The 23,523-nt window shown below is 36.1% G+C and overlaps 2 protein-coding genes across 2 annotated transcripts; one reads left to right on the plus strand and one right to left on the minus strand.

Annotated features, from left to right (window-relative positions):
- On the plus strand, window positions 1-18,064 carry LOC132283067 (dihydrolipoyllysine-residue acetyltransferase component 2 of pyruvate dehydrogenase complex, mitochondrial-like). The gene is made up of 19 exons (XM_059784951.1): window positions 1-261; window positions 4,838-4,931; window positions 5,875-5,987; window positions 6,159-6,256; window positions 6,341-6,381; window positions 12,246-12,301; window positions 12,390-12,464; window positions 12,576-12,668; window positions 15,220-15,462; window positions 15,615-15,687; window positions 15,902-16,002; window positions 16,231-16,316; window positions 16,394-16,469; window positions 16,788-16,855; window positions 16,936-17,002; window positions 17,106-17,201; window positions 17,290-17,392; window positions 17,474-17,569; window positions 17,680-18,064. Exons 1-19 carry the CDS (start codon window positions 223-225, stop codon window positions 17,748-17,750), a joined length of 1,689 nt encoding a protein of 562 aa, XP_059640934.1. The 5' UTR covers window positions 1-222; the 3' UTR covers window positions 17,751-18,064.
- Window positions 18,065-19,162: 1,098 nt separating this feature from the next.
- Window positions 19,163-22,412, minus strand: LOC132284103 (mitochondrial import inner membrane translocase subunit TIM23-2-like). Its single transcript, XM_059786173.1, has 2 exons — window positions 21,679-22,412; window positions 19,163-20,201 (listed from the first exon to the last, which is right to left on the minus strand). The coding sequence occupies exon 1, from the start codon at window positions 22,256-22,258 to the stop codon at window positions 21,689-21,691; it is 570 nt and encodes a 189-aa protein (XP_059642156.1). The 5' UTR covers window positions 22,259-22,412; the 3' UTR covers window positions 19,163-20,201; window positions 21,679-21,688.
- Between the last annotated feature and the right edge of the window lie 1,111 nt (window positions 22,413-23,523).

Here is a 23,523-nt window from a genome sequence, read left to right on the forward strand (position 1 = left end):
AAGTCAAAAGACAACACCTCCGGAATCGCACCCACCAAGCCCCCGCACGCACAAACGAAGAAAAGTCGGGTGTGTTACAGCCATCTATACGAATTGTCTCTCGCCCTAAATTCATATATATATTTATAGAGTATCTTACGATAGAGACGATCAGTCGAATCCTTACTTCCTTCTTCACAGGCTGAAAAGGGTTTCGATACTCTGCTATTGAATCGTCGAACCATGACTTACGCATCTCAAATCTTCAGTCAGTCGAAAAAGGTACTCCCCATCTCAATGAATTCACCATTTTCTCTCCTTTTCTGTGCATCCAAACACTATATCCACACATAAGTATATCATTCTACGTATTATGGTTCGTGATAGGTTCCAATTCTGGTTGCAACCGATGTATACATGTATATAATTCTAGTTTATTTATTTAGTTTTTAAAATGCACATTTGATACTAATTGCATTTGGTGGTTTTTTTTTTGACCTTTTAATTCTTGAACTGAAAAATATTGTATTGGAACATTCAGAGGACGGCGTGTTTATATATATATATATATATGAATATTTATATATCAATCTATGTAGTTTGGTTTAGTGATCATTTCTAGTTCTGGGTGCAACTGTTTTAATTCCTTTTTTTTTTTTTTTTAATTCACATCTGGTGCTGCTAATAGTGTTTGGTGTATTATTTGACATCTTAAATTCTCAATCTTAAATGTGTTTATAATTATTTGAAGTTTATCCATTTAGGATAGTATAATCAATTAGGTTGGTAGGCACACTTAATTGTTATTGCATCTACAAATACAAATGCCCTTGTATACATTTTTATTCTTTTGTCTCAAGAGTACTTTTGCACCCTAAACTGCTTAGTACGGAATGGGTAATATTATTTTTTCTTCAGCCCTGGCCTTGTAAGAAAAACGGTTTCTACTTGTCAAATTTATTTATTTTTCCTCAGCCCGGATGTGGGTTTGATGGGTTTTACAAAATAATACAAGATACAATGAGTTGCATGCACTGTCTTTAAATCATCTAGTTAAATTATTTGCATGTAACAGCAATCAAATCTGGCTATTCTCTTCAATGTTGCAAAGCTTATTGTTCTCGACTCTTGGTGGCTTTCATTGCTCCATTCACGTTTTATCTTGTCAAATTTTGAATGATAGGCAAAAAATTTATGATTATCACTTCCAAGTTCAGTGTTCATACCAAGTAGGTGAGTATACCTTTTTCTTTTTAAGAAGTACAACACACACGAGTGTCTCATCCAAGACTTGAAGGAGCACTTCTTCCATTAGAAGTGGTCGGAATACCATTCAAGATGAGGGCTGGGGGTATGGCTAGTATATGGAAAAATAAGCTTGTGTTCCCAATTTGAATTTGATGTACTGTCTCCTTGTCATTCTTCTATCACATTGAGCTGATTTGAGCCTAAGATGAGCTACTCAGTTATATTGCAATACGGGCTTGGATATTGAGGCTAAATTTGTAGCATGTTTTAGTGGAGGTCAGTCAACTTGTTACTGGCTAAGCTCAGGTCATTTACACTCCTGGAAGGCAGACAAATGAGATATTGTGTTTTATACTTCTAATACTCGGTAACATTATATTGGATGGTAGTACTATGGTAATACACTATTGTGTATCCCTGAAACGATGTTAAGACTAGGAATTTTTGATAAATAAGAATGCATTAGAAAGCGATCAAAAGGGGATCACATCCCAAGAGAACTACACAAGGCCAAATGGGGCCTCTAAACTCTCAAAGTTAAGACTAGGAATTTTAAACAATACATGTAACACAACTCTGCATATTGATGTTAAGGACTTAAGACGGTATAACACTGTGGACTACCCTGGTTTTGAGTGGTTAATTACATATTCTGATCCTATAAATGAGTATCAAATTATCATTTGGATAACATTTCAAGTGTTGACAACCCTGTTGGGGACACAAGAAGGTTTAAACTTTGTAGCCATTTCTTTGCACAACTTAATCCATAATGAGGGACTTCATACCGTGTAACCAAGAATCCAAGATGGGAAGATATATTTGTTCAGAGCTTAGATTTAAGTGGTACTAAATTGGTAGAGAATTATAGATCTGCAACTTGCTATGTAGATGGTGCTGATGTAACATTGGATCCTTTATTTTCTTTTTCTTTTTGTATTTTCTACTGCATCAAAATTTTTTTTTTGGGGGGGAAGCTTATCTTAGATTTATAAAGATCTAATGAAATTTTATCATCTTGTTTACTTTTATGCTTGAAAATAAAAAATGCTTATGTGTTTAGCACACAACATCAATTTCAAAAAATTGTAAATATATGCGCAATCACATCTAAATAACTTGAAAACAAGGATGAAACTATACCCTTTTCTTTAAGTAGAAGAACCCCACAATTATTTGTTACTTGGTATTTCATAATGAGAGAGACTTGGTATATGAATTTTCATGAGAGAAAGGGACTCATATATGGAGTTTGAGTGACTGGGAAAGCAATTGACTTTGTTGAAATATATTTTTATTTATTTATTTATTTATCAAGAAGACCTAATCAGTGTTGTTGGTTTTTGAATGTTGACAAGTGAGAGGATAATGTTTTGGTCAACTTGTTGTGCGTGTTATTGTGAGATGGCATTGTCACAGATGAGATGCACGTCTTATCTCGCAACAAGACATTGCAACACATATTTTTTGTACGTTCACATATTCTTATCATAGCCCTGCAATAACAAGATGGCTCAACTGCTCAACCAAATTATTGTGGTATAGGGAGACTCTGAATCATGAGTCGAAGTTGTGCATGTTTAAGATTGATTTTATGTTATTTCATCAACTTCACTTTGTATGTTATGGCTCGTGCAGAAGATATACATCCAGCAGTTGGATTTGACATGGTGATCCTTCTGTTCAATCGTTGGGATGATGTGTTGGAATATCATCTTCAATATTACTTCTTGTCCTTTACACCTTTTATTCCCTGCTATAAGTATGAAGAGAAGAGAAAATAGAGGAGAGAAGAAGAGAGAGGAGAAGGGAAGGATATGGATGTAATTTATGCATGCTTTATTTTATTTATTTTTACTTTGAGCTAAGAAATTGTACGTCTCTCCAAATCACTCCAAGCTTCTTCATTTTAGAGTTGATAATTTTTGTGGTTTGGACAGTGCAAAGAAGAACTTTAAGTGTGCTACTTAGGAAGAGTGATATACACATTGAGGATAATACTAAGGGAAGATGAAGATCAAAGTTAACACAGTAGGGTTAGTAAAGAAGGATATGATAGCATGTGGTTTGATTGAGGCCATGGCCTTAGATAGAGTGGAATAGGAACACAGGATTCATGTAGCTGAACCCAAAAATGACATGGGATGAGGTTATAAAAAATGATTTGAAAAAGTTAAATACAATAGATGGTTTAGCATGTAATAGGAAAGCTTGGAGAGAATTCATGTGCCCGGCCCCATTCATATGGGATTTAAGGCAAGAATGATGATGATTTATATATTTTTTAGTTTCTAGAACACCTGAAGGGCGCTTAGGGGACTGGGATTATACTCCATGTGTCATGCCTCTTACTATTGTAGGTTTAAATTCTAAAACCTTATTATTTAACAATTATGCGTTTAAATGGCTTGAATACACCTAACGTATGCTGAGTGGGGTAACACTAATTTTGTAATTTGGTTTGTGAAGGTGAGAGTGCTTGGAGATTATTAAACAGTATTAATGATTAATTGCACTTGAAGATAAAACATTTCTCTGAATGGGTAGTTTTGATGCCATCTGGTCAGGGCTATGGCTAACGAGCTTCCTAATGGAGGAGCTGATGGGATTGTGCTTTTAAATAAGAAAAAAAGGTCCTTTTTCTCCTTTTCTTGAGTGTGTGAATAATTGGGCTGCAAAACATATTAGGCCTTTTTATTAAAAATCTTTTGCAGCTCAATGATTTGCAGAGAATTTGGATTTTTTTTTTTAAAAAAAGGTGTACAGTTTGTAATTTGCATACGCTGCAGTGGCATGGATTGCACCTTTTCTGGTGTCCTTATGAAATCCTTTTACTAATTAAAAAGAAGAAGATTTTATGACATTTTTCTTGAATCTTTGTAGTCAGTTATTTCTTTTCATACAAATATATAATAACGCATTCATGTTGCCTACATTGGTGAAGATAGGGACTATAAATACTGCCATACTACCTTTTCCCAATCTAAGGAAGTGATGGAATTCCAAGAGAAACAACTTTTTTGTTTCTTATTCTTTTTTTTTCCCTTCCTGAATGTGGTTTTATTTTATAGCCACGTGTGCCTTATTCTTTATTAAGATATATTTTGAGGGAACAAAAGTTTAATGCTTTAATGGACGCGTAATTTGTGGAAGGGAGGAATGCCCAAGAAATGCGAGTTCTTCTCTAATTTACTTGAAAGTAATGCAAAGCTGTTGTATTGCCTGATGATTCTATGCATTATTTCTGCCAAGTGAGAGTTTGCATCTATATTGCTAGTTGTAATGTCAAAGCCAATGTTCTATCATATTCTGTTAGTTCATGACTTATCAAAAAATATTCTGTTAGTTCATGACCATCATGTACTCAATTGCATTTACTAATTATCTTTGCAGACACAGTTTGGTATTATTCTCTCTCTCTCTCTCTCTCTCTCTCACACACACACACACACACACACACACACACAAACACACACTTCGTTTACATATGCTTCTCGATGCTATAGATTTGCACATATTTAATGCATTATAAACTTAATGTTTCTTTGGTATCATGCTTTATTCATTTAGGTATGTAATTTATGAATTATTTTTTTCCTGATATTTACAGTTCAGAAATGTTCCCGGCTTATTACGGCATGACCATGCCATTTTGGTCCGTTGGTTTTCGAATGGTGCTCGCCCCTCTATTGATATAAGAGATGGTTGGTATCTGATTTTCTTTCTTGTTTATTAATTGGTCATATGTCAACAAGTGATGTGTATTTTTCTTTCTTTCTTTGGCCTGTCTATGTACGATGTGTTTAATGACTTTGTTGTACATATCTGATCTTAATGAAATTAAAGTCTAGTTTTCTTTTCCACCTGAATGTGCATGGACTAGAATTACATATTTTTTCCTCTGAGTTGGTATTATGGCACAATAGAATTCTAAAACAAAAATGTACAATGTGAATTGTTTTTTTAATACATGTCCATGTTTATATATATATATTTATGATGTATGAAATAGGGTAACATAATTGCTGGCAGCTGCATGAATTGGGTGTATATTAATATGGATCATTATATGTCCATGTGGACTTTCTGCTTATAACACACATGTGCACCAAAAAAAAAAAAAATAATGTAAAAGAAGAAAAAGAATGCGTTCATATGATTATAAATAATTTAACTTAAGAGTACAATCCAAATTTTAGATACAAAACTTCAGAATGATACTAATTTTTGTGTTGGGTAATATATCGAAAGTATGTTTTTCTGGAATTCGGTGAAGAAGATGAAAATAATCCAACAGACAAGATGGCATTTCTTATAGTAATATTTGTTGAGGAGGATACTTGCAAGTTGCAGCACTGAATAGGGTCCCTTAGTTTCATCTTTATATATGGTTCTTATTGGATCTTGACTTGAGTTAATGTTTTTCACCAAGCTCACCTAGCATACTAGGCATGCTAAAGTTCATGGTAATTGCATGATAAGTTGATAACCTATGGTTCATGGTATTAAGATTCTAAAAGATTTTTGTAATCTGGCATGATAACTGCAGTGCTTGGTTGTTGTTGAGGTTTCCTTTTTTTTTTTTAAGCAATTTTTATTTATTTATTTTTCCATAAGCAGTTTTTAGCAATTTTTGTTATTTCCCAGATATTTTCCAGTTCCGTCGACATGTTTGTATGCCTGGAGAGGGATATGGAGTTTGTAAGTCTTACACTAGATACACTCACAGTTGTACAACAGTAAATCCTGCCATTTTCAAGGTGATTTGACCCATCTAATCATTTCATTTCCTCTTCCTCACCGTCACCTTCATTGGCATAATTTAGGCATGCCTCTCCTATTACATCATCATTTGTTGTGGAGATATGTGTTCATTATCCGAACTGAATACTCATTGGTCATAGGTAACTATCATGTACTGTTTTGTGTAGATCTCATCAGTAGGAGTACACAATGGGAATGTTGTAAGGACAGCATGTACAATGGAAACTCCAATGGTTGGCTTGGAGTTCAATAGAGGGTTCACATGGTAGGTTGTGCAATGTTTTTTTTTTTTTTTAAGTACTTAATTTTATTATGAAAGCTTCTTATTTCTTTTGTTCTCTGATATCAGTTCACAGGTGCATTCAAGGAGAGGTTATTCAACAGAGTCAGGTGTAGTTCTATTTTACAATTTTGCTCTAAGAAACTATAGTTGATTCTAAAGTTTTTTGTCTGTAAAGATGCTTCTGTATGATAATTATGGAAACATTATACCATTATTTTGTCTCTTAATTGCTCTACAATACAGATACAAGATTATTACTAACTTATACTCTTGTGGAGAAATGTTTTAGAATCGAAAGGATTGAGAATTGGTTGAACTAAAACCAAGTATATGGGTGTAAATTCAATAAAGATTCAGACATTGATAATGTAATGATAACATTTGAAATTTAAAAAATTACTCAAAACAACCACTTTTGTTATCTAGGATCGATAATACAAAAGGATGGAGAGATGGATAGTGATATGACTAATAGGATTGGAGCCGGTTGGACAAAATGGAGAAAAGCTAGTGGGATTTTATGTTATAAAAGAATAACACATAGGCTACAAGGAAATTCTATAGGACCGTTATTAGACCAACTATGTTGTATGGAGCTATGTTGTATGGAGCGGAGTGTTGGGCCCTAAAAAAGAAACAAGAACAACGCCTTCATGTAGTGGAAATACGAATGTTAAGATGGTTGAGTGGATTGACTAGAAGAGATAGGGTCACTAATGAAAGTGTGAGAGAAATTGGTGTAGCACCATTGGTGAGAAAATTAGAGAGAGTAGACTTAGATGGGTTGGACACATTGGAGACCTAGAGATGGGCTGGTCAACGAGGTAGATTAGTTGTTATAGAAGGTAAGAGACGGTGGGGACGACCAAAACTAACATAGTATGAGGTTATTAAAAGTGAATTAAAAAAGTTAAATATGGTAGGTGAAATGGCATGTAATACCCTAAACCTAAACCGTAAACCCTAAAAGGTTGGAGAGAGAGAATTCATGTGGCCGACCCCATTCATATGGGATTAAGGCATGGATGATGATGATGACTCTGGAGGCTGGTTCAAACATTTATTGTTCTTGCTAGTTTATATACGAATGATTTGCAATTTATAGATATATATTTCTACTTTAGTAGTTCTAGTTTTGTTATTTTTCAGGAAGAACTCTTTACTAAAAAAGAGTACATTTCCTTGCATACAATTTTGTCTGCAAAGACTTAAATGACTGTCATAGTCAAATGCAGCCGAATACCCAAAACTAGAAAAATGTAATATATTCGGATGCAATGAGGCCCAATGAGGTGGACAGTCTCTATTTGCCCCGGTTTCTGTCACACGATTAACATATTCAAAAAGAGTATCTCATCAAGGCCTGAGCTTACAGTCAACATTTCCCCCTCCCTCCTATATATATATGTATATATATACACACACATGTAATTTATTTATTTATTTATGAGTAAAAATGTATTAGAGAACATTCAAGAGGGGGAACGCATCCCGCAGACAACACAAAGGCTGGAGCCGAAAAGAAAAGGTCCTACGGATCCAAGAAAATCAAAAAGTCAACTATCTCCTCTATTGAATTACAATTTCTCACCATCGCCCAATAAAAAAGAAATTTCAGAACCCCAATGGGAGATTCCTCCCTATAAAAGGATCTTCTATTCCACTCCTTCGAAACGCACCACCAAACGCAAAAGGGTGCCACCCTCCAAACATCATGGGCATGTTTGTAGTGTTGACTCATCTGCAAGTGAAATTACCACTCATATCTCCTCCTATAAGCATAAACTGTACTAGGACCCGCCATCTAGTGGATCCATTTTATAAAATAAACAGAAAATATTATCGTCATGATTCAAACTATCTGGTAGAAATACAAAATTGACTTTTTAAGAGCTCTCAGAAGAGCGAGCAAAATAAGTGGATAGAGCCCATTAAGGATATCTTTTCTGTTAGGTTCATCAATAGGACGTTTGCCCATAGATGTGGTCAACTTAGCAGCCTCTTCATGGAGCTGGGCTATTGAGTCCTTCATAGACATCATGAAGTCCATAAAGTATTTATGTTTTATTCTAAATTTTGATCTCTTTTGTCCATTGCAGTTTTGGCATCATATGAGTCTCTAGTGGTCATGATATATCAATGGATGAGGCAATGGATATGAAAATGCTGATATTTGACTAGAAATTGGATTAAGTAACCTAAATTACTACGATACACAAGTGGGAACTTAGAATGTAGTGAAGGTGAATATGCCTAAACTCTTGCATAGGCTGTGAGTGTTTTCAAAATCAAGTGGATATGGTGATAGCAAAAATAAAAGTAAATATGGAGATGAAAAACAAAACGTTGTGTGTAAGTATTTGAGTTTGGGTCAGAAATGGGCTGGGATAAAATAAACAATTGGACTTGTGGGTTGTGTCAATTGGGTTAAGGTTAAACAAGAGTTGGTTTATTGGTTCTGGGTCAAACTAACTGGGATAAGTGGGTTGGTTTTCAAGCTTAAGTTGGGTCAGATCTGGATTTAGATATTGACATGCACAATATGCAGATCTGGGATAAATATCCCACTGACAGCAAGTTATAATCGTATATTCATTAATAAGGGTTCTGTGAGCAGCAGCAGTAGTGGCGCTGTGAGCAAGCTGATATTGGTCTCCGGCGATGGTGATATCATCCCCAGACGACGCTCCGGTGATGAACGCTGGTATTTATTTTATTTTTTTGTTCGCCTTCCTTCTCTTTTTCTTTTTTGTTTTTCTCCTTCTGATGGGTGAATGATCTAACTATGGTTTAGCAATTGTGGGACTGAAGGAGACGAGGAAATGTGGGGGTTATTTTGTTTGTAGATTTGGTTTTTTGTTGGTTGTTGTTTGGGTGGAGATGGATTTCCGTGAGGGTGAAGCAGCGGGGTTATGATTTTGGTGGTTGTCAATTAGTCTAATGGTCGTGAGGGTTGAGTTTCACAGCAGTGATGGGTTCCGGTTAGTGGGTGCTTTGATGAGTTTTGGTGGTGAACAGTAGCAAGTGGGTTAAGAGTGAAGCTTGGCAGAAGTTATTTTGGTTTGGGTTGTAATAAACAGTGACAGAATGCTATGGATCCTTTGCTGTGATACCAACTTAAATAGAATGGGAAGAGGCAAGAGTGAGAAGAAGAGAGAGGAAGATAGGAAGAATTTGGGGGGGTGGGGAAACTGTAATCAACTGCTCAATATTCAATATTCATCAAAGGTCCTTAATCCAATACATATGCCCATGTATATATAGACAATCCAAAGAAACCTAAAGTCTAATATAATTGTTACAATATCCAAGGTTCGCAATCGCAGCCATAGTCGTGATCACGGTGGTGCTATAACAGAATCAGGCCCATATCGGTGTAATGTAACAAAATCGGTTATTGCAGTCACCAAATTTGTTCAACCATGCACACAGTGCTCAAAGTGCATTGATGCACGATTTTTTACAACATAATTCAACAAAGATGGATTTTTAATGAATTTTATAGAATTTTTTTAAGATCATTTTAACACGAGTGATAACTAGTTATCGTGAATTTTGAGTCGATGTCATTAATAAAAAGGTTTAGTGATTATACTCTTTGAGAAATTAATGAATAAAAAATAAACTCAATTATGAAATGAGTTAAAAAAACACACCATATATAACATGTGAGAATTTAAAATTTAAAATAAGAAAATAAAATTTAAAATTCAAATAAACTATAAAAGTTATATGCTATTATTGGCATATAAAATGAAATTTTTTAATGAGATTTTATGATAATTTATTATTATGCAGCCTATAATAATGAGCAATTGAAACTGTATTTTATTCTGTTTGTTAAATAAAATACTAGCACCATTATGCTAAACAAAATATGATATTCTAATTTGATTTTCTTAAAGAATCAAGAATCTCTCATAAACTTAAGGTATTGACTTAATGTAGTGAGGTCATGTGAAAAAAAATATTCAATTTATTGAAAGATTGGAATAAAATCCTCAAATTGATTGGGTATCTATGAAAATTATATTTGTTTGATATTTTTATTTTTTCAATAAGCAAGATAAATGTATTCCTTCCAAAATTTGTAAAGACTAAATGTAACGGGTGGGCGCTTGCCCATTTACCCAAAAAGCTCAAGCTGTTGGGTAGTGCTGCATACCCACCCATTTATACCTAATCACTTTCACATCCAGATCCGATGCGGGACAAATGACCCTTGTTACATTCTCTCCTACCCAAACTTGCAACGCCCTCGTTGCTGATCGGGCCACCCTGCCTACCCGGGCTGCAATTCCGGATGCGTTCCGGGCCGGGCGCTTGGCGTAACACCGGATCAAGGACTGGGTCTGGCTCTGATACCAACTGTAATGGGCGTGCGCTTGCACATTTACCCAAAAGCTCAAGTTTTTGGGTAGTGCTGCATATCCCTCCATTTATATTCAATCACTTTCCCATCTGGATCCGATGTGGGACAAATGACCCTTGTTACACTAAACCAGAACCAAAAACTAAAGGGGTAAACAACAGAATTTAAAACCTGTCCCATATCAGAGATGTGTTGAAAAGAAAGGAAGGATGAGGTATATAAAAGTAGGCACATGAAGGCAAAAACAAATAAAAGATTGTGTCTCCCACATTGGAAACGTGAAAGAATGATTGGAGCATGATGAGTTATAAAAATTCATGTGGAAAGACAAAATTCAAGTCAGATTAATTGCTTCTTGATGAAATGGGCTGCCCAGCCCATTTTTCTAATATATATAATTAACGGCTGAACCGGCTGACTCTTAGTCAGACGGTTCTCATGTGAGTACCAGGACTCACTGATATATCGGTGTGTCTCGGTATCGGGCAGATCATTTTCCATTGTGAACTGGCCGGTTCGCCGAAATATGACAACATCTTATGCAATCACATAGAAGTCAAAAAGGGCTGCCATTAACCCTCATTTGTGGCTAAATGCTTCAACGTAGTAGTCCCGTCTTTATAATTTAAGATTTGAGGGGTTAAATGGATTTAGTACATATTGTTCACCTGCACACAACTTCTTTTCAGATTGTGCGTAACACTGAATTTATTTTTGATGGGTCATATCATTGTTAACATAGCAGACCATACATTTGTGGCAAACTAAGCTATTGCCATCTTCTTCCGATTTTTCTATTTTTATTATTTTTTCATGTCTTTGCTATACATGACAATTGAGATCATTATTGAAATTTATTTAAGAATTTTGCTCATGGACACCTCTTTCGCTTCCCCTCAAAAAGATGCACTTACTCCAAACATGCATAAATATAACTATGTGTGTATATTATATACATCACACTTATATCTATATTCTTGTTATATAAATGTGTATTGGCAGCTGTTTGTTTGAGTTATATTTCCTGGTACGGGTTCCAATAAATAATAGAATGGAGGTACTTGCAAAAAACAAATTGTGCTTGTTTCATTGTAGGCTACATTCACTTGAATGATAATTGATAAGAGTGTAATTAAAAGCTTTTGAAGGATTCCCTGTCAAACTACAGTGCTGCTAGCTGCAGTTCTCAAGATACTACAACATCATTCATTCATCCTGTAGTAGATGAATACGGCGAGTAGAATGAAGTGTGCTGCTTTCTGCAGACTGTAGTAGGTTACAAGGAAAGATCTAATGGAAGAATAGTGTTTCTTTTTGCCCATATTCCTTTTCAGCTTTTCTCTTTCTTGCAAGCTTTACTTCACAATGAATTAGAAATTCTTTGTTCATATGTATTGATGTTCTTTTACTTCTATGTACCATTCTTTTGTGGTTCTCTCTGGTTTTAATGGAATAATCACATAGATTGTACTTCTTCCTTGTCACAGTTTATTCCTCGTCATTTATGAAAGTTTTTGTTGAAATGTCTTCTTTGCTTTTGTAATTAATAATGGTGTTATTTCTAATCAAAGTCCTGAATAGTTCTTTCATATCTTGCAGGTCTTCCTCCACACCAGGAAATTGGTATGCCATCTCTTTCACCAACAATGACAGAGGTATGGACCTTTGTGAAGCTTAGAAGAGGATCACGTTACGATAGATTTTTGGTTTCCCTCCTAAATGATTGTTTTTCATGATATGTAGGGTAACATTGCAAGGTGGTTGAAGAAAGAGGGTGATAAAGTTTCTCCTGGTGAAGTACTTTGTGAAGTTGAAACAGTAGGGTCCTTGCTTTATCTTTTAGGCTTTTGCAGTTGATAAATGTTTTTTGAATGTGGCATTCTCATCATATGAACCAACATCTAACATCATATCCACTTCATAACAAAGGATAAAGCAACAGTTGAGATGGAATGCATGGAGGAAGGATATCTTGCTAAGATATTACATGGAGACGGGGTGAAAGAAATTAAAGTTGGCGAGGTACTGATTTTATCTGCCATCTATTCTGCTGTGTTCCTGATAGTTTTGTATTTACATCTTTCTTTTGTTGGAATAAGAGAGCATTACGGGGTGTTGTGCCTGTTGATCAAGGTTGTTGGGACTTGGGATTGGTGGACTTGGTGTAGAGTGCACTTACAGTTGGCACTATTTGCCCAAAGTGGCTACCCTCAAACTCAAACTTGGATGGTCACACTTGGCAACATTTACTTTTCTTTTCTTAGAAATTGGAATAAATTAGACTGTACAATGGAAGTACATCTTAGTGTTAATCTATAGTGTAACTCCCTTTTCCTCCATCACTGTTACCCTCACATCATAAGGGGCTATTGTATGGAATAAACCCTTATCAAATGTGCCTAAATTAGGTAATCTACCTCATGATTGGCTATTTCAGTATATGTTTTGAACTTAAAGAACTAGAGATGGGCACGATGTGTCTGATTTTTTGGATAGTAAATATGTAACTAATTAAATTGAATCCCAAAGTGCTGGTGGCAGTGGTGGACTAGGTTGGCCTAACCGTCAACGTTATTTGCTTGGAGTGGCTGTCTCAGATTCGAATCCGGGTTCCCCCGCTTGGCAACATGAGCTTTTACCATTGCCCCTAGCACTAGCAGTGGTCCTCGTACTGACCTTCTATGGCTGAATATAAATAATATTCTAAAACTAGTGTTGCTAACTTTGGACAATAGCATGCCCAATTGGAATATTTCAATTTATGAGCTTCATTTCTTTAGGATGCTTGCAACCTACAAAATTCACAGTATCTTTGGACAAAACCATAAATGATTTCTCAAATGTCGAAATAGTGTCAGGTTCACTTTTTAGTTGTGTTAACTTCTAAATATATTGCAGTACCCTATTGATTGTTTCAGTTGTCCTACCATAGAATCTTTCCCGCATCACAAATTTTTTTGGCATATGCCAACCAGCCGATGTGATAATTATTTTCATGTGAAGGCGTGGTACAATCATATTTGATGGTGTCAAGTTCTCCATGAAAATTCAAGAGATATCATTAGTCCTTTACCTCTACAAAGAATGGCATTCTGTCGAAACACATCTTCCATTTAGCAATGTATGTACAAGAGTCTACTACAAAGAGTATTTTTGTAAAAGAAGCCATAAAATTGTTTTTATTTTCAGAAATCAATTTAGCACTTCCACATCCATCTTTTAAACTTCAATTCCAATATCAAGGAGGTCTGACTCCGACTGTGGATCTAAATGTTCAGTTTTTTTAGCTTTGTATTATTTTTTTCTTTAGTATTTGCAAAGGTAGGAGTTGCACAAGTTCCTCACTTGCGAAGTTTGTACATTATGCTGGTTAATAGGTGTACATCTGTCCTCTTGAGTTTTCTTGGCTTTCCTTTGTTTTGAGATATACCACTTAGACTGAGATCCAAATCACTCAAATCAATTATGATCATTATTGTTAGGGTCGTTAACTAACGTGGTCCCCCCTCATCGAGGGTTTAGGGAGTGGTGAACTGGAAATAGAACTTACCTTTGGTATTATTTGCACGAATTGACTGCGCTCAAAATTTGAACCCTCTTTATCATGTTTGTTTGACTGAGAGAGAGTTATTAGCATTTTTGTTGCATCGTTTTAATACCTTTCAGTTATTGTGATTTGGGTGTGTACAACTCTGACCCAAAACCTTCTACATTAGATCATGATTGTTTAGTGTGTTTTGTAATTTTGATGATTACCCTTTGTCTAAGAGATTCTTCTAAAACTCTTTTGTTTGTTTCTTATTTAATTTTTGTTGTAGGTTGGGGTGGGGTATGGATGGGGGAGTGTAGGGTACCATGTATCATTTTATAGATTATGTTTAATCAAATTCAAGTCAGCATAGCCTTATCTGATCTCTTTTGGTCTGACTGCATGAATCTTTATTGTGGTTCTACTTTATTCGGAGTTGCAAGTTTCGTCTATTATTTATTCTGATAGACCATGTTTCATTCACCACTGTGTTTCTTTCCTACAACTGCAAGCTGCGACCTTTTTTGGTTTCTCCCTTTTCCCTTGTACTATATCACTCCTTGTTGGTTTATCTGTGAATTTTTTGCACATAATTATTCTCTCTCAGTTGATTCTCTTTTACATTTTTTCAATTGTTAGAATCATGTAACTTGGAATGAACATCTTCATTCTAGTCATACATTTGTCTTTACTACTCGTCCATTTTGGCATCTTTATGTCAGTTGTGCTCAATTTTGTGAAAACATTTTCTGATTGCCTAGCATTCAGAAAATGAATTAGATGACTTTTAGCTATAGGGGGATATAAAGGAGGAAAAATGGAAGGTTTTGCGTCAATTCCTCAGCATGCGATGACATGTTTTTTATATTGTATATTTCATCCAACCTAAATTGAATGGGTGATGTTTTTCTTTTCTTTTCTTCTTTTTTTGTTGTTTAATTAAAAAACCTAATATGAATTATCTTATATGCTTATCATTTTGTTAATTGATAGTGAGAAAAATACTTTTTGAAATAGTGGGCTTTTGTATATGTTCTCCTGTAGGTGATTGCCATAACTGTTGAAGATGAAGAGGATATAGGGAAATTTAAAGATTACAAACCTTCTACATCAGTTGATACTGCTGCAGCTAAAGGGCCTTCTGATTCTGGCCCACCCAAAGAAGAGGTAGTTGAGGAACCTGTCAGTTCACCAGAGCCCAAAATTACCAGGGACAGTGCAATTTCTCCAGCAGAAGATCGTATTTTTGCTAGTCCCCTTGCAAGAAAATTGGCTGAAGATCACAATGTAAATTACAGAAGATGCTGTCACTAAAGTTTACTTTCTTTTTTTCCCCCTGCAATTTTTATTCCGTAAATAGGATGCGATTATTATTGTTGAGCACTTGAGCCTCTAAAAGCATGTGTCATTTGATATAGTTCACATTTTCTTGAGTATAGGTACCTCTTTTGAGCATCAAAGGAACAGGTCCTGATGGACGCATTGTGAAGGCTGATATTGAAGATTACTTGGGTATTACTTTTTGCTTCTAGATATATTTTACATGCTGAGAGTTCAATGCTGTACTTCATTTACACTTTATTCATTAGTTTTAAGATTTGATGCTGCTATATCATGTTCATGTTATCTTCTTGATTTTACCCCCTTCAAATGGATAATTTGCTTCAATAGTCATGTTATCTTCTTGATTTATTCATTAGTTTTTTTATCCCTTCCCATGATGTAGCTTCTCCACGAAAGGAAATCTCAACAGCAGCACCCAAGGTTAGTGGAGCGAGGGCTGAGCCATTAGATTACACAGACATCCCTCATTCTCAGATAAGGAAGGTAATATTTGGGTTCATCCTCGTCATCATAATCATCGTACTGTTTATACTAAAAGTATTGAGGTTTTGGATGCACGGGACCTACTGCCAATCACTCCTTGTGGACCCATTTTTTTTTTTATTTTAATTTATTAGGTTTCCGATCAATGCTCAGAATTTTATTTTGCTCAGTTTTTTCGCAGAATAGAGCTTTACTTTCTGAATCTAATTCCTGGTGTAACCTTTGCAGGTGACAGCTTCACGGTTGTTATTATCAAAGCAAACTATTCCACACTATTATTTGAGTGTAGATACTCGTGTTGACAAACTTTTTGAGTGAGTAATATTTCGCCTCCTGAAAGATATTCCCCATCAAATCTTGTATGATTATCTGAATGCTGCTTTGTCCGTAGTTTGAGGAGCCAACTCAATTCATTACAAGAGGCTTCAGGTGGAAAGAAGATATCTGTTAATGACCTTGTAATTAAGGTATCAAAATCTCCGGTCACTATTTATTTTGGCTCCGAGTCTCAATTAAGTTGCTTATTAGTATGGTCCTGCGATTACCAGACATCAGAAACTGATCCCTGAAGTAAATTGGCCTGCATGATTAGACGATGCTTTATCCCCCCACCTCCAAAATGTTATTAATCATTACAATATGCACCAATATGAGATGATTATTAACATCTACCTTATTTAGGTTATTTATTTATTTATTTATTTTTTCCATTATTGTTTGGCTGATGTATTATAATGGTCTAGAAGTTTCTCAATCAGTTAATTTCTATATAATTTTTTTCGCAGGCTGCTGCTTTGGCTCTTCGAAAAGTTCCTCAATGCAATAGTTCGTGGACCAATGACTATATCCGCCAGTAAGTTTATGGTAGTAAGCATTATGATTGGTTCAACTTATAATGTTGACTGTGACATTATTCTGTGTCAAACTGTCCAGGTATAACAATGTGAATATCAATGTCGCGGTGCAGACAGATAATGGACTGTTTGTCCCCGTCATCAGGGTGAGTCATTGGCCAATTCAATGCTGTTGATTTATGTCCATGCTTTTAAACTTTTAGTTCTGGCAGTAGTTCTTATGAAGAAATCGTACCGTGTTATTTGCAGGATGCTGACAAGAAAGGGTTGTCCAAAATCTCTGAGGAGGTCAAGCATTTGGCGCAGAGAGCCAGGGATAACAGCTTAAAGCCAGAAGATTATGAGGTGAGAATTTTACCTTTATAATCACTTACCACAGAAGGATGATTGCCCTGTGGTATTGGTACATAGTTCTCAACCATCCTCATTACAGGGTGGCACATTTACCGTGTCAAACTTGGGAGGGCCCTTTGGTATCAAGCAGTTTTGCGCCATCATTAATCCTCCTCAGTCGGGCATTCTAGCAGTTGGGTCTGGTAAGATCGGTACATAAATCATGTCTGTTATGCAACAACCATCATGATTATTGTTCATTATATTTCGAAATTCTTGAACAGCTGAGAAGAGGGTCATTCCTGGTTCCGGCTCTGAGGAATTCAAGTATGGTTCCTTCATGTCGGTAACATTGAGCTGTGATCACCGTGTTATTGATGGTAAGTTGCTCTATGAAGACTTTGATTTTGTAATTATTATTTTTTTGGTAGCTTTATCCATCAAAGCTTTCAAGATGATAAAGTCTCTTAACCAACCTGTTTGTGTTTAGGTGCAATTGGTGCAGAATGGCTGAAAGCATTTAAAGGCTATATTGAGAACCCAGAGACGATGTTGCTCTAAGTCGACTTTTTTGTTTTGGTTTTGCCTTTCAAATATTCTTTTTGCTCTCCGAGATAATATCAAGGAGGCCTCCAATGTGACCTGAACTGTTTGTTAATGGGCTTTGAAATGTATTTGTATCACTCATCTTAGTGTACCTGAGAGTACAATTAGATGGCTTTGGAATAAAAGTGACCTCGAGGCATTGTAACATGAACTGAATTTTGCTCGTATAGAGTGTAAAGACACTTACTAAGCAGGAGAGATATTTCAGTTGAACACAGAATCCTATCTATATGCATTTCACAATCAATAGATGAAGAGTTGTTTTGTCATGGGGTTGTGAGGCTTATTTATTTGTCAGCAGATCTTGAACCCATCTCTTATATCAGCCGATGGCTAGCCGAGTTCAAGTAGTTTGGTTTCAAATTGAGTTTGGGTTCAGAGATGTTGAATATTGTCCAGATCAAGGTGCAGAGCTGGCTCGGATGACCTAGGGCTCAGAAGAGGTCCTGATTGTCTATATGTTATAGGAAGATACCTATTGCTTGGTGGTTCCGATTAGTTCCGGCTTAGAACATGGGCTGTTTACAGAACCTATAGTCACACGGGTGAGATAAAGAAAAGTCGCTGAGTTACCGAGTCACAAACATAATCAAGCTTGACTCTCTTTATCACACCAGTGTGGTGGTATTAATGGTTCTGTTTGCAGCTCGATATACATCCAAATATGTCTCTTTTGCATGGCAAGTAGTTCTTTTAAATGCATGTTTGGATTCATTGGCAGATTCACAGGAAAACAAAGAGAAACTATTACATGATCCTAGTCAATCACAACCCCACACATTTGTTTCCATCTTGCGCTGTGATTGGTTACGTTTCGAGCTGTGATGGGTACTGTGATTGGTAGAGATCATGTAGTCCCGGACCATGTAAAAACAATTAGACTATTGTTGTTGGGTTCTTCAAGGATTTTGTCCTCCAAAACTAAAAAGCCAAATTCGACCGTGTGGTATTGGATTCTTTGATAAATTAGATCAAGATTCATAAAAGTACTTGACTTTTTTCATTATTTTCTCGAATGAAGCGAGCGAGCCATAACAGGTGACGGCACATTCACCACAAGAAGCAGCAAGAAAACACAATCCACATTCAAACCCCACAGCAACTTTGTTTTCTCCAAAGAAAAACTGATTTTCAAATATGAATCTATCATGCATTTAATTGTAATCGTCATTTTCTCTTCATGATTCCCTTTTCCCTTTATATTCCTTCATTTGTTGGATAGTGAGCAAGATGGACGATACATAGTCCGAAGATCGGTAGCCTAACGGTATCAGACCCTTACTTTCCCTTGAAGTCAATGGTTCGAGCCTTGGTAAAAACATGTGTGTGTGAGTTATTATGAATAAAAAAAAAAAAAAACCTCTGCAGAATGCCAATCGGAAACACTGAACATTCCCTTACAGAATATTAATGTTTACATCTATATAACACCGACTTCCACAAAGAACAGAGGAGGAATTCAATCAAAACATGTCATATGAGAAACGTTTTTGTGACTGAATCACTAAGTTGATCACATCAGCACTGTTCGCAGTGGGCGAGCTGTTATTAGGCCTATCCGACATGTTTATACACATATGTTTATATACGATCGATCTATCAACAAGACTCTCATTCTAGTAAAACCAACACTACTTTAGAGCAACTGCACTATGCACAGCATCACCTATGCATATGCATGACATTTTCAATATGAAATTTAATTTTAAAAATCTCATAAAAAATGCATTTCATAGAGAGCGAAAAGAGAAATAAAGACTATATACCGTTGAATGAGTCCTTGGGGTTTATCTCATCCTCCAGTTTCCTATCTATTTTACCCTTGACACTGTCGAAACAATCACAACAAGAGTCAGAATTTTCTATGAATTGAGCACCGATCATAGCTTATCGAGGGACATGAGTTGCTGGCTTCTTCATTCCCCCATCAATGCAGCTTTTCACTGGCTTCTTCAATAATTTTTGCAATCATCAGTAATAAGTTGCTCGCATTTAGTCAGGTATATAGTCATCAGTTTGACATGAACATCTCTTTAATTTGATAGCGAGGAAGCACAAATTGGCCATCCCAAGAGAATCACATCATACGAGGATATCCGGGGCTGGTGCTAGCAACTGCTCCGGCGAGGTAACCAATGCCAGTGTAGCTTTGAGCGAGAGGAAGAGGAACTTCAATGATGTGGGGAGCTTGTACAGGGTTTGGATTGAAACTTTCAGATCTTGGTATGGGTTGTGGAGTTGATGATTGTTGTCATGATCATCTTTGTTGTGATCAGAAGTTTTGGATGATACGCCATGTTCTAGAGATCGGGTTACTGTTCATTGTGTACCATGAGGTAAGGAGAACCACACCTAGCTCTTCTAAAACGCAAAATAATTCCACTAAATGAAAAAATATCTTCAAACCTGACAAGTTCAACGGATAAAAAATAAAAACAAAAATATCCGACATAAAAAAAAAAACAAAACAAGCCTAAAAGTCTTGAAAGTTATTTTACTTAAATTACATGTGTCCAGATCAATCTATTTTCAGTAGTCTTAATAAAAATATTATAAATACCATATTTCAGCAAGCTTTAGTATTTAACAGCATTTTTCTCAATAAAGTGGAAGTATTAGCATGCTATACATCAACAAATATCAGATGATATATGCAAAACCAAGACTGCTTAATTAAAAGACATTCACCATCTCAATTACTATATGGATATGGCAACAACAAAAAGTCCGGTCTACTAGACGTAACTGACACCCAAATTACCAAGGCATTTCATTCCTCAAGGACATAATTCATAATATCTGATAAATTCTCCAAAAGATAAATTTTCTTTAACAAAGATTAATATAGAGAGAGAAACTAATATATTAATGAAATTACTTCTCCATGTCCTAGTATAAAAGGGCTACCCGGTGTAAAAGGTTCCCGCCATTGCGGGGTTTGGGGAGGGTTCAATGAATGCAGTCTTACCTCCATATGCGGAGAGACTATTTCCTATTTCGAACCTGTGACCTCCATATCACTATGAAACAACCTAACCATTTCTGCATTCTTACTTACTATATGATATGCTATTCCCACAAAAGGATAAAAAATTTTCAAAGGAAGAACCACAATCTCACCAGAAAATCCCAAGCATCTTACTCTCAAAACATAACTTTACCAACAGAAAAGTAGCACCAAATGGTCAAGTACAACTATCCATCCAAAGATGCAAATAAACATAATAATAGCATCCAGAGGCCTTAAATCAAAATCAGCGACATCATCAATTATCTTAAAACAGCAACAGCATTTCAACAACAGTCAATACAACAATACGAACCAACCATCCAAATGTAGAGGACAGAATAAATAAGGAAGAAAATCCCCTACTCTGAACAGTACAGTCAGTTCTATCCAGTTCGGAATGTACTCAACAATAAGGTTGGTATATTTGCATCCCGAACTGGACGGAACAGGTCCTAATGTTCCAATGGAGAGGATTCAGGTCCACAAAATAAACCTAAAAATGGCATATTGAGGTCTTATCTAATTTACAACAAGAATATAGAGCTAAACAGCCTAAACATCGCATTAATCAACAATTCATTTGAACATTCAAATAAGAAAAATTGGATCCAAAAACCAATCAACCATTCATTTGAACACACATAATAGGAGAACTACAAACTCTCTCTACATAAATTGGATTCTCATAACAAAGTTTGATTCAAATTATTCATCACTCACATCTTCTACAAAATACAACATCATCAAATAAATATATATATCAAAGCATGAATCTTTCATGCAGAATATAATAGTCAATTTGGCGATGAACACCTTTATATCTCAACAGATCAAAATTTCGGAACAATTAAAACAAAGCATAGAGGCACAGACCAAAATACCCTCATATCGGCACGTATCTCTTCAATGCCTGCTTCCCTGCCACTGCAATCCCAACCACCATTCCGCCGATTGCACCTGCCACCGCCGCTGATCTTGGCCCCGCCGCCGCCTTATACAGCGCCCCAGTCCCCAGTCCCGCAACCACGCTGTTCACCACGTCGTCCGTGTCCCTCACCGCCACCAATCCACTCTCCATCCCAGCGAACAACAACCCGAGAACCCCCGCCCGGTTACCGAACTGCCGGCCCGTCTGTCCCGATCCGTTCAGGATCCGGTTCACCCGAAGCTTCATCGAGTCGCCGGACTCGAACGCCCTGACGCCATCGATGAAGCCCTTTCCGGCGCCGGTTCCAGCTCCGGCGAGGTACCCGATGCCGGTGTAGTAGGTGAGATTCTCGCCCCAGGAACGGCGTTGAGCGATGGACTCCTCCTGGAAGAGGAACTCCGGTGAGGTGGGAAGCTTGTATAGGGTTTGGATCGGGACTTGGAGATCCTGGTAAGGATTGTAGAGCCGACGATTGTGGTCGTGATCATCTTGGTTGTGGTCCGAAGGTTTGGGGATGTACGCCATGGGCGGGGGTTAAGGTTAGGGTTTGGTAAATGAAAAGAGCAACTGAAAATTCTAATTCGTATAGAGAGAGAAAGAGGAGAGAGAAACTCCTCCAGCTTCTTCTAATCTGGCGAGAGTGAAATGTGTACAAGTCCCAACGCCGTCTTTTTTGTGGTTTTGTTGAAAATATCAGTCAACTAACTGGTCAGTCAGATTTTTCTTCTTCTTTTATATGTGTATATTTTAATTATACAACTTTTTTTTTTTATTATTATTATTGTTTTTATCAATAAGAAGTAATGCTTACCTAAAAAAATAAATTAAATACCTTAGTGAGTGTCAATTTTTGCTTTTAAGTTTAATTTGTTTGGATGTAAAATATTTTTTAAAAAATAATTTATTTTATTTTATTTTATATTTGATTGTCTTAGAATATTTATAAAAAAAAAATATTTAATGTCACTATTAAGTAACATGTTAAAAATATTCTAATTTATAGTTGCATGGATTAGAATATAAGTGATTTTTAATATGTGGACTAAAGTAATATAATTAATTTTATATATTTTAAAATTACGGAGGTAGTGTAATAAGAGGAGCTTTGTGTGGTTATGACCATATTATAATCAACAATATTTATATTTGAAAAAAAAAAAAACACACACACACACACAAACTTCATATGGGTAAATACATTTTTGGTGATTCATTTGGTTGATATGTCAAGAGTAAAAGATAGGGCCTAGGTCCAAATCTCAATTAATGTCAAACCAAGCATAAATATAGATTAAGTTTGATCACTTCTCTCTATTAAGCTGGAGGCAAAACAGAGTGTCAAGGAAGTGCGCTCAAATTGTTGCAAACAATCTCTCTCATACAAAACAAATGCTTATATGCTTGAAGATGCAAGAAATCTTTATTCTGTATTAGGAAAGTTTTTCCTCTTTCCTTTTCTCTGACTTATATTTATAGAAGTGTGTATTTGCCCTAATACCTCTCTTGACTCTCGGGTCTGAGCCTTTCTGAGTTGGGTCTTCTCTTTGGGCTGCAATGGACGGAAGACTCGTTCATAATGCTGACGAGGTTGGGCCTTGAAATGGCCCGATGGCGCTCTGGCCTGGTTCCGGGCCTAGTGGGCCGGCCTGAGTGTAGCGCAGATCACTTTCTGTACCTTCAATGCTTATTTCTCTCTCTCTTTCGTGACACAAACACAATGCTCCCAAATTAATATTTTGACAAATTTTTAGGTTAAATTCAGAACCCTCCTTCACTATTCATATTTGTCA

Source organism: Cornus florida, unplaced genomic scaffold (assembly GCF_030987335.1).
Source record: "Cornus florida cultivar Cherokee Brave unplaced genomic scaffold, ASM3098733v1 CherokeeBrave_3.0.0_Hap2_Chr11, whole genome shotgun sequence".
Classification (NCBI taxonomy): Eukaryota; Viridiplantae; Streptophyta; class Magnoliopsida; order Cornales; family Cornaceae; genus Cornus; species Cornus florida.

Bases quoted from the DNA above. Each gene is read 5' to 3' on its own strand.
- LOC132283067 (XM_059784951.1), top strand. From the start codon at position 223: ATGACTTACGCATCTCAAATCTTCAGTCAGTCGAAAAAG. The intron at 6,257-6,340 runs GTAGGTTGTGCA...CTCTGATATCAG, and splicing joins TTCAATAGAGGGTTCACATG to TTCACAGGTGCATTCAAGGA. The intron at 16,003-16,230 runs GTAATATTTGGG...TAACCTTTGCAG, and splicing joins CTCATTCTCAGATAAGGAAG to GTGACAGCTTCACGGTTGTT.
- LOC132284103 (XM_059786173.1), bottom strand. From the start codon at position 22,258: ATGGCGTACATCCCCAAACCTTCGGACCACAACCAAGATGATCACGAC.